Below are 12,500 nucleotides of genomic sequence, written 5' to 3'. Positions count from 1 at the left end.
GAGACAATGATATACTGTATGACATGTATGTGACTAATCTGCTAAGTATACACTTCTCAGACACCTTCTGACCTAAGTATAGCGTAGTCACACCATACTGTATGTGCATCTGCGTGTGAGAGAGCGAGTGAGCGAGAAAGAGAGAGAGAGAATATGTCTTTAAGCTAGTTATGAATGAGCTAGATATTTCTCCTGGGGCCTGTGATATCAGTGACCGCTGCCAAAAAGCACAGCCTTGGCGCACAGCCAAAAGAAACAAACCCAGCAGCTTAAGTGCTAACTGAATAAAGACGTTTAATAAAAAGTCACCTATGTTTAGTCTGAAAGCGTGGGTCAAGCGATCCAGATCTGCTCTTACGGCGTTGGGTTTGTCTGTGGCTGAAGCTGTTGTGAGTGGAAAAAGAAGGAAAACATGTTCCTACGTCAGACTGACAGAGAGAATTAGAAGTGTTAAAGAGAGGTATGAGGAATGCGAGTGCGTGCACTTGCGGGAAAGTGAGAGAGCGCGATTGAATAACAAGTAGAAAGCTGTGAACTTGAGGTTTATTAGGACAAGGGAAGACATGTTTCCTCAGATAACAACAGGTGGAACATTTCAATTAGAGATTAGAGCAGAAAACCCACTCTGCTGTAGCTTACAGAAACGTCAATCACAAAGCTGTGTGTGTGTAAAGATGAGTACCAGGCAAAACAATGTACTGTGTGTGTGTGTGTGTCTATAGGGTATAGGGTATCTCACCACCAGTGATTGCTCAATGTCCACAGCGGAGTACGGTGGGGGTCCCTCCATGTTCCATGGAGCCTCCTGTAGTATATCCGGGGCAGGCACGCGAGTCTGCCTCGACACGATGAAGTGCACTCGCTCCACACTTGCCTACAGCGTATAACACACAGCGTTACTGACTTGCTCACGGTGTCCGAACACCGTACCTACACAGCGTAACCGCACAACTGCAACAGCATTCTCTTCACTTTTAGACAGCAGTACCATCATTTACAAGTCGGCGTTGGGTTTGATGGCCTCGGAAGAAAAGTGGGGCATGTTGAGGAAAGATTCATGGCACTAATAACTGACTGTGTTGCGTCAGCACTTCGGTCAGTGGCATACAGTCTGATTATATTAAGCGCCAAAAGAAGGTTGGTGTAAAAGGCTGAAATATGACCTGATTCGACTTGCTGCTGGGCTTCAATTTTATATTATACCGAGGAACACTGAGTAATGTCAAGGAACACCGAGTAATGTCGAGGAACACTGTGTTGATGTGAATATAGTGCTGAAAAATACAGAGTTAACATTGGTTTAATGCAGAGAAACATTCCATTCAATTCAATTTGACCGGTTCATACAGGATTTCAGAGTTTATTTGTGATTGTTGCAGCCGAAAATGCGTGATTTTGCTGCGTTTTTTTCTTTCTTTCAAAATTTGTGATGCAATTTGCAGAGTTTTTAATATTTTTATTTTTTGCGGAAAACTACTTGAATTGGCGAAACACGGTCTTTAGCAGCGATGTTTGTTGGTAAACGAGACCTTTTAGCTGTACTCGTGTTCGACGCACGTGAATCGAAGAGGGCTTCGGGTGAACGCACGTCGTGATGACGTCACGTGACGTGCCTCGGCCCCAAACCTGCGGTCATTTTGACAAATTGCAGGCTCCTGCTAATATTGCGCCGTTTCCTTGATTTTGCGTTATTTTCTGCGATTGTAAAATAACACAATCCTGGAGGAAGTGGTGATGTATGTTACAGAATTACAGTTTCCCTTCACCGGAAGGCCCAAACCTGTCCAAAATCTGCGGCCGTTTGGACAAATTGCAGGCTCCTCCGAATATTGCAGCGTTTCCTTGATTTTGCGATCGCAAAAATCACAAAATCCTGGAGGGACTATTTTAAAGACATCCAGGTGTAGATTTAAGTTACGTCCACATTATTCCGGATCAATTTGAAAACATAGCTTTTTTTTTCTCTACGTTTTGGCCTTCTGTCCCCACCGAGATGGTGTTTTTTGTCCAGTGTAAACGGAGCTTTTCGGACAAGAAAAAGCTCTTCCGAATGGATAAATTTGAAAACGTTTCACTGTGGACTGAAAAAACGAGATGTTCCAAAAACTATGCCGTATTTTTTGTCGTGTGACGCAGTCATGTGACCTATTCAACTCCAAACCATGTTGCACTGCAGTTGTTGTGCCTGCTATCCAGTTTGAGAGCATTGTTAAACTTTAACACTTTGTACAACCTTCAGATCGCATTTTTAAATAAACGCCTGCCGAAAATGTCACAGGCCAAAGCTTCTTACGTTTTCACGCACGTGCGGTATACGGTCGTGCATGTTTTCAGCTGTTTCAGTTTGGACGAGCAGCGTTTTAAAACAAAAATGGAGTTTTCAGATCTATCCAGATTAGCGTAGACGTAGCCTCAGATCCCTAATGAGCAAGCTGCTCTAGAGGTACGTCTGACTTGCTGACGTGAAAGAAACTTTGACAGGGTCTAGATTCAAAAGGTAACACGTGCTCTTCTGGGTGATAATTATAAATCATTACACAACAGTTAGTTCTACATAATATTCGGTATAGCAGCAGTCCTGCTATTGGGATATTGCTTAAATATTGTATAGGAGTGTAGAAGAATAAAAGCAAGGTGAGAATCACTGGGTTTAATGTATCAAGATATGTCTTTGTAACATCTGTAACATCTGTAACTTTGGCCTAATCCCAAGTAATATTGGGTTAAACTTAGGCTAATGGTAGGAAACATTGGATAAATTCTGGGAAATGCCGAGAAACACTGAGTAAAAGTTGACCGAACACTGAAGAACGTTGGATTTGCAGTGACTTCATGCTGAAGTGGTTTAAATTGGCCCAGTGTTGAGAAAAATATGTTTTAACACTGAGGAACATTGGCTTAATATTGGTCCAAACCCTCAGCACACCAGACACACACAAAATACACATAAACCCTAAACCTTACATGCATTATGGACTGTGTAATAATGATCCCCGACACACACACACACTTCTCCCTGGAGGAACTGTAATCATACTCACATTAACTGGCACATAGAAAGGTATCTAATGCACAACAATCAGTGAAAGAAACAAATCCCATGGGAAAAAAAGCAGTTATGGTTTGGGGAAGTCTGTCCATAGAGCCATAAATGAAGAACTAGTCTTTTTTGCAACAAAGCAAAGATAAGAATCAGATTAGATTTCCTCTATACAGTGTATATGTCGGATATACATCATGCCCACCTGTATGAGCAGCGCAGCATGCTCAGGAGCACCATAACGCAGGTCGTGTCCATTGATAGCAAGCACACGGTCGTCGATACGCAGACGCCTGTCCTGTGCCGCCAGACCTCCTTCTAGCAGGTGGAAGATGAAGACGCCGTGCTCGTTGGGTCGGCGCACAAGCTTGATACCCAGCTGCTCGTCGGGCGCACCCTTCAGCAGCACCACGTGCAGACTGTCGTCCCTCACGCTGCCGCCAGAGCCCGGGTAAAGCAGCTCGCCCGGCTGAGGCACGTGATGGTGGTGGTGGTGATGCCCGCGGTAACGATGGCGCTGTTCACGCAGCACGGTCAGCCTGAGCAGCATGCAGGGACGCTTCAGAGCTGCAAGGGCGTAGCAGTGCGGGACATTGGTGATGTCGATACCGTTCACCTGTTTTGGGGAGGGGGAGAGTTATAGACACGGAAAGTGAGCGAGAGAGGGATAGAAGGAGATGTACGTAGCTTGAAAGAAACAGACATGGAACTTGTATGAAAGTATTGTTGGGAAGTTACAGAATAAAGCCGCTGCAGAATGCTCCAGTCAAGTGAGAAAAAGATGTAAACACAAACTGAGCTTTTTCTCTCATGCCATATTGCCAACCCTTTTGCCAAACAGATGGCGAAGCACATGACGCCATACACACACGTACACCTGCCAAACTAGAACTCGCACCTACTGTACAATGATGTAATTTTAGACCTCCCACCCACCTACTCAGCTCTTTTGCATTCTCTCTCTCTCTCACTCTCACACTCACACTCACTCTCACTCTCACACTCACTCTCACACTCACTCTCACACTCACTCTCACACTCACTCTCACACTCACTCTCACACTCACACTCACTCTCACACTCACTCTCACTCTCACACTCACTCACACTCTCACTCACTCACACTCTCACTCACTCTCACACTCTCACTCACTCACACTCTCACTCACTCTCACACTCACTCACACTCACACACTCACACACTCACACTCACACACTCACACACTCACACTCACACACTCACACACTCACACTCACACACTCACACACTCACACACTCACACACTCACACACTCTCACTCACACACTCTCACTCACACACTCTCACTCACACACTCTCACTCACACACTCTCACTCACACACTCTCACACTCTCACTCTCACACTCTCACTCACACACTCACTCACACACTCACTCACACACTCACTCACACACTCACTCACACACTCACTCACACACTCACTCACTCACACACACACTCACTCACACACTCACTCACACACTCACTCACTCACACACTCACTCACACACTCACTCACACACTCACTCACACACACACACATCAGAAAAATAATTCTTTTGGCTCTTTTAGTTTTTCAGAAAAAAGTAGCATTTTTAGATTTTAGCATTTAATAAAAAAAAAAAGCACTTTTCTGAACAAAGACCCAGCAGATGTTTCCAGAAAGTTAAAACTGACATGTATTCCTATCATTATTGGGACACTTGGTCCTCTCAAGGGGGTGAAAACCTGCTCTCTCTCCCTCACTCTCTCTCTCTCTCTCTCTCACACACACACACACACACACACACACAGCATAAGGTGGTCTCAGCTTGCAGCTGTGTTTATTTGCCTTGTTGGATGTTGGCCACTGGATTCTAAACCCCCCAAACTAACCTCTCCACCCTTTAAAAACCAACCACTTTACATGCACACAAAGCAATGTACTGTGATTATATATCAATGAGAGAGAGAGAGAGAGAGATGGATAGAGAGAGTGAGAGAGAGATATAGAGAGAGAGATATAGAGAGATCAGTTTTAACAGCCAGTTAGAGAGCTCTGTAAGCTTTCCTGAGATAAAGCCTTGTGCAGGTGTCACTGGGATATCGGTATTAAAGTGGACTCGTCACTCGAGTCTCTCCACAGCACTGCAACGCACACACACACTACTCTCTCACACACACACACTACTCTCTCACACACACACACACACACACACACACACACACACACACACACACTACTCTCTCTCACACACACACACACACACACTACTCTCTCACACACACACACACTACTCTCTCACACACACACACACACACACACACTACTCTCTCTCTCACACACACACACTACTCTCTCACACACACACACACACTACTCTCTCACACACACACACACACACCTCTCTCACACACACACACACACTACTCTCTCACACACACACACACTACTCTCACACACACACACACACTACTCTCTCACACACACACTACTCTCTCACACACACACTACTCTCTCACACACACACTACTCTCTCACACACACACTACTCTCTCACACACACACACACACACACACACACACTACTCTCTCTCTCACACACACACACACCTCTCTCACACACACACACACACACACACTACTCTCTCACACACACACACACACACACTACTCTCTCTCACACACACACACACCTCTCTCACACACACACACACACACACACTACTCTCTCACACACACACACACACACACTACTCTCTCTCACACACACACACACACTACTCTCACACACACACACACACACTACTCTCTCACACACACACACACACACTACTCTCTCACACACACACACACACACACTACTCTCTCACACACACACACACACACTACTCTCTCACACACACACACACACACACACACACACACACACACTACTCTCTCACACACACACACACACACACTACTCTCTCACACACACACACACACTACTCTCACACACACACACACACACACTACTCTCTCACACACACACACACTACTCTCTCACACACACACACACACACTACTCTCTCACACACACACTACTCTCTCACACACACACTACTCTCTCACACACACACACACACACTACTCTCTCACACACACACTACTCTCTCACACACACACACACACACACACTACTCTCTCTCTCACACACACTACTCTCTCACACACACACACTACTCTCTCACACACACACACTACTCTCTCACACACACACACACACACACACACACACACACACACACTACTCTCTCTCTCACACACACACACACTACTCCACTACTCTCTCACACACACACACACACACACACACACACTACTCTCTCACACACACACACACACACTACTCTCTCTCACACACACACACACCTCTCTCACACACACACACACACACACACACTACTCTCTCACACACACACACACACTACTCTCTCTCTCACACACACACACACACTACTCTCACACACACACACACACACACACACACTACTCTCTCACACACACACACTACTCTCTCACACACACACTACTCTCTCACACACACTACTCTCTCACACACACAAACACACACACACACTACTCTCTCTCTCACACACACACACACACTACTCTCTCTCTCACACACACACTACTCTCTCACACACACACACACACACACTACTCTCTCTCACACACACACACACACTACTCTCTCACACACACACACACACACACTACTCTCTCTCTCACACACACACTACTCTCTCACACACACACACACACACACTACTCTCTCTCACACACACACACACACTACTCTCTCTCTCACACACACACTACTCTCTCACACACACACACACACACACTACTCTCTCTCACACACACACACACACTACTCTCTCACACACACACACACACACACTACTCTCTCACACACACACACACACACACACTACTCTCTCACACACACACACACACACACACACACTACTCTCTCACACACACACACACACACACTACTCTCTCACACACACACACTACTCTCTCACACACACACACACACACTACTCTCTCACACACACACTACTCTCTCACACACACACTACTCTCTCACACACACACACTACTCTCTCACACACACACACTACTCTCTCACACACACACACTACTCTCTCACACACACACACTACTCTCTCACACACACACACACTACTCTCTCACACACACACACACACACACTACTCTCTCTCTCACACACACACACACTACTCTTTCACACACACACACACACTACTCTCTCACACACACACACACACTACTCTCTCACACACACACACCTCTCTCACACACACACACACACACACACTACTCTCTCACACACACACTACTCTCTCACACACACACACACTACTCTCTCACACACACTCACACACACACTACTCTCTCACACACACACTACTCTCTCACACACACACACACACACTACTCTCTCACACACACACACTACTCTCACACACACACACTACTCTCTCACACACACACACACTACTCTCTCACACACACACACACTACTCTCTCACACACACACACACTACTCTCTCACACACACACACTACTCTCTCACACAACTCTCTCTCACACACACACACACTACTCTCACACAACTCTCTCACACACACACACACTACTCTCTCACACTACTCTCTCTCTCACACACACTACTCTCTCACACTACTCTCTCTCTCACACACACACACACACTACTCTCTCACACTACTCTCTCTCTCACACACACACACACACACTACTCTCTCACACTACTCTCTCTCTCTCTCACACACACACACACACACACACTACTCTCTCACACTACTCTCACACACACACACACACACACACACACTACTCTCTCACACACACACACTACTCTCTCACACACACACACTACTCTCTCACACACTCACACACACACTACTCTCTCACACACACACTACTCTCTCACACACACACTACTCTCTCACACACACACTACTCTCTCACACACACACACACACACACACACACACACACTACTCTCTCACACACACACACACACACTACTCTCACACACACACTACTCTCTCACACACACACACACTACTCTCTCACACACACACACACTACTCTCACACAACTCTCTCTCACACACACACACACACTACTCTCTCACACAACTCTCTCTCACACACACACACACACACACTACTCTCTCTCTCACACACACACTACTCTCTCACACACACACACACACACTACTCTCTCACACTACTCTCTCTCTCTCACACACACACACACACTACTCTCTCACACTACTCTCACACACACACACACTACTCTCTCACACACACACACACACACACTACTCTCTCACACACACACACACACACTACTCTCTCACACACACACACACACACACACACACTACTCTCACACACACACTACTCTCTCTCACACACACACACTACTCTCTCACACAACTCTCTCACACACACACACACTACTCTCTCTCACACACACACTACTCTCTCACACACACACTACTCTCTCACACACACACACTACTCTCTCACACACACACACACACACACACTACTCTCTCTCACACACACACACACACACACACACTACTCTCTCTCACACACACACACACACACACACTACTCTCTCACACACACACACACACACACACACACACTACTCTCTCTCACACACACACACACACACACTACTCTCTCACACACACACACACACACTACTCTCTCACACAACTCTCTCACACACACACACACTACTCTCACACACACACACTACTCTCTCACACACACACTACTCTCACACACACACACACTACTCTCTCACACACACACACTACTCTCTCACACACACACTACTCTCTACTCTCACACACACACACACTACTCTCTCACACACACACACTACTCTCTCACACACACACTACTCTCTCACACACACACTACTCTCTCACACACACACACACACTACTCTCTCACACACACACACACACACACACACTACTCTCTCTCTCACACACACACACACACTACTCTTTCACACACACACACTACTCTCTCACACACACACACACACACACTACTCTCTCACACACACACACCTCTCTCACACACACACACACACACACTACTCTCTCACACACACACACACACACTACTCTCTCACACACACACTACTCTCTCACACACACACTACTCTCTCACACACACACACTACTCTCTCACACACACACACACACTACTCTCTCACACACACACACACACACACACACTACTCTCTCACACACACACACACTACTCTCTCACACACACACACACTACTCTCACACACACACACACACTACTCTCTCACACACACACACACACTACTCTCTCACACACACACACACACACACACTACTCTCTCACACACACACACACACTACTCTCTCACACACACACACACTACTCTCTCACACACACACACACACACACACACACTACTCTCTCACACACACACACACTACTCTCTCACACACACACACACTACTCTCTCACACACACACACTACTCTCACACACACACACACTACTCTCACACACACACACACTACTCTCTCACACACACACACACTACTCTCTCACACACACACACACTACTCTCACACACACACACACACTACTCTCTCACACACACACACACTACTCTCTCACACAACTCTCTCTCACACACACACACTACTCTCACACAACTCTCTCTCACACACACACACACTACTCTCTCACACTACTCTCTCTCTCACACACACTACTCTCACACTACTCTCTCTCTCACACACACACACACACACTACTCTCTCACACTACTCTCTCTCTCACACACACACACACTACTCTCTCACACTACTCTCTCTCTCTCACACACACACACACACACACACACTACTCTCTCACACTACTCTCACACACACACACACACTACTCTCTCACACACACACACACACTACTCTCTCACACACACACACACACACTACTCTCTCACACACACACTACTCTCTCACACACACACTACTCTCTCACACACACACACACACACACACACACACACACACACACACTACTCTCTCACACACACACACACACACACACACACACACTACTCTCACACACACACACACTACTCTCTCACACACACACACACTACTCTCTCACACACACACACACTACTCTCACACAACTCTCTCACACACACACACACACTACTCTCTCACACAACTCTCTCTCACACACACACACACACACTACTCTCTCACACTACTCTCTCTCTCACACACACACTACTCTCTCACACTACTCTCTCTCTCTCACACACACACACACACACACACACACTACTCTCTCACACTACTCTCTCACACACACACACACTACTCTCTCACACACACACACACACACACACACTACTCTCTCACACACACACACACACACACTACTCTCTCACACACACACACACACACACTACTCTCACACACACACACTACTCTCTCACACAACTCTCTCACACACACACACACTACTCTCTCTCACACACACAACTCTCTCACACACACACTACTCTCTCACACACACACTACTCTCTCACACACACACTACTCTCTCACACACACACTACTCTCTCACACACACACACTACTCTCTCACACTCACACACACACACTACTCTCTCACACACACACACTACTCTCTCACACACACACACACACACACACACACACTACTCTCTCTCACACACACACACACACTACTCTCTCACACACACACACACACTACTCTCTCTCACACACACACACACACACACTACTCTCTCACACACACACACACACACTACTCTCTCACACAACTCTCTCACACACACACACTACTCTCACACACACACACTACTCTCTCACACACACACTACTCTCTCACACACACACACACTACTCTCACACACACACACACACTACTCTCTCACACACACACACTACTCTCTCACACACACACACACACTACTCTCTCACACACACACACACACTACTCTCTCACACACACACACACACTACTCTCACACACACAACTCTCTCACACACACACACACACTACTCTCACACACACACACACACTACTCTCACACACACACACACACTACTCTCACACACACACACACACTACTCTCACACACACACACACACACTACTCTCACACACACACACACACTACTCTCACACACACACACACACACTACTCTCACACACACACACACACCTCTCACACACACACTACACTCTCACACACACTACTACTACTCTCTCTCTCACACACACACTACTACTCTCTCTCTCTCACACACACACAAATAGATGTTACTTTGACAGTAATGCTGAATTTTCCACAGCTGCTATTTTAGAGCTGTGTGACTCAGAGGATTTCACAGATCTCACACAGTCACAACTGGTACAAAACACCATTTTCCTAAGTCTCCCACACACACCATGCTGAAGCCCAGAGCTCTCACATTTAATTTGACAAGGAGTGAAACCACTCTGCGTGCGCACACACACACACACACACACACACACACACACACACACAAGCTGTTTTTTGTAAACTAAAGTTTTGGCACATGAACCTGTTGCTCTGCACTGGAGCCATTAATGCTTCGAACAAGCATGGTTAACACTACATGCCTAAATCATCACACTCGCTTCACAACACACTCCTCAGCTCAGTAATATCATTTGTACATAAACAGACACTGTGTCCAGAAAATGAAATTAGCACTATATTCTCATCTCCATCACTTCTAACAGACAAACCTGCTCTCCGTCTATAGAGGTGTAGCAGGCGTCCCGACTGCCTCACAGCTACTACGTCCCCGGGTTGAACGTGAGCTTGTGTTGCTGCCTGCTTCGCATGTTCCCCATGTGTCTGTGTGGGTTCCCTCTGGGTTGTCTGGTTTCCTTCCACCTCCCAGTAGCTGAACTGGCTCTGCTGAAACGCGATATAGCAGTGAACGAGTGCACGACCGTGTGTGCACGGTGCATCTGCGTCCTCGCGACGGTGTCTCCCCGCTACACACTCCCTGCTCCTGGGACTGACTCCGGATCCACCGCGACCCTGACCAGGAGAACGCGCTTACTGAAGATGAATGAGTGAATGATGGAGTGATGAACTATTTGTTGAGAGAGATATATATATATTTAAAAATAGCATTTAGAGAAAGGAGTACATCGGGTACATTTAATTACATTATAACTGAAGTGTTTCAAAACGTGGAGATGTATTTTATATCAGGAGTGATTACGAAACATTGCTGTTAATACGTTGCAATTTGAATATGAATAAAAA

At 46.4% G+C, this 12,500-nt stretch overlaps 2 protein-coding genes across 4 annotated transcripts in view; both read right to left on the bottom strand.

Moving 5' to 3' along the window:
* The window catches only part of LOC128600981 (E3 ubiquitin-protein ligase LNX-like), an 11,257-nt gene extending 10,339 nt beyond the window's left edge, over positions 1–918 (bottom strand). The window contains exon 1 of the mRNA XM_053613810.1: positions 740–918. Coding sequence (XP_053469785.1) covers positions 740–790 — 51 coding nt within the window. The 5' untranslated portion in view covers positions 791–918. The remainder of the gene's footprint in view (positions 1–739) is intronic.
* Positions 1–12,500, bottom strand: part of gmds (GDP-mannose 4,6-dehydratase) — a 300,682-nt gene that overhangs the window by 244,454 nt on the left and 43,728 nt on the right. The window lies entirely within an intron of this gene.

Source organism: Ictalurus furcatus, chromosome 25 (genome assembly GCF_023375685.1).
Source record: "Ictalurus furcatus strain D&B chromosome 25, Billie_1.0, whole genome shotgun sequence".
In the NCBI taxonomy this organism is placed as follows: domain Eukaryota; kingdom Metazoa; phylum Chordata; class Actinopteri; order Siluriformes; family Ictaluridae; genus Ictalurus; species Ictalurus furcatus.
Note: the sequence above shows the minus strand (reverse complement) of the source record. Positions and strands in the feature narration are given on the sequence as shown.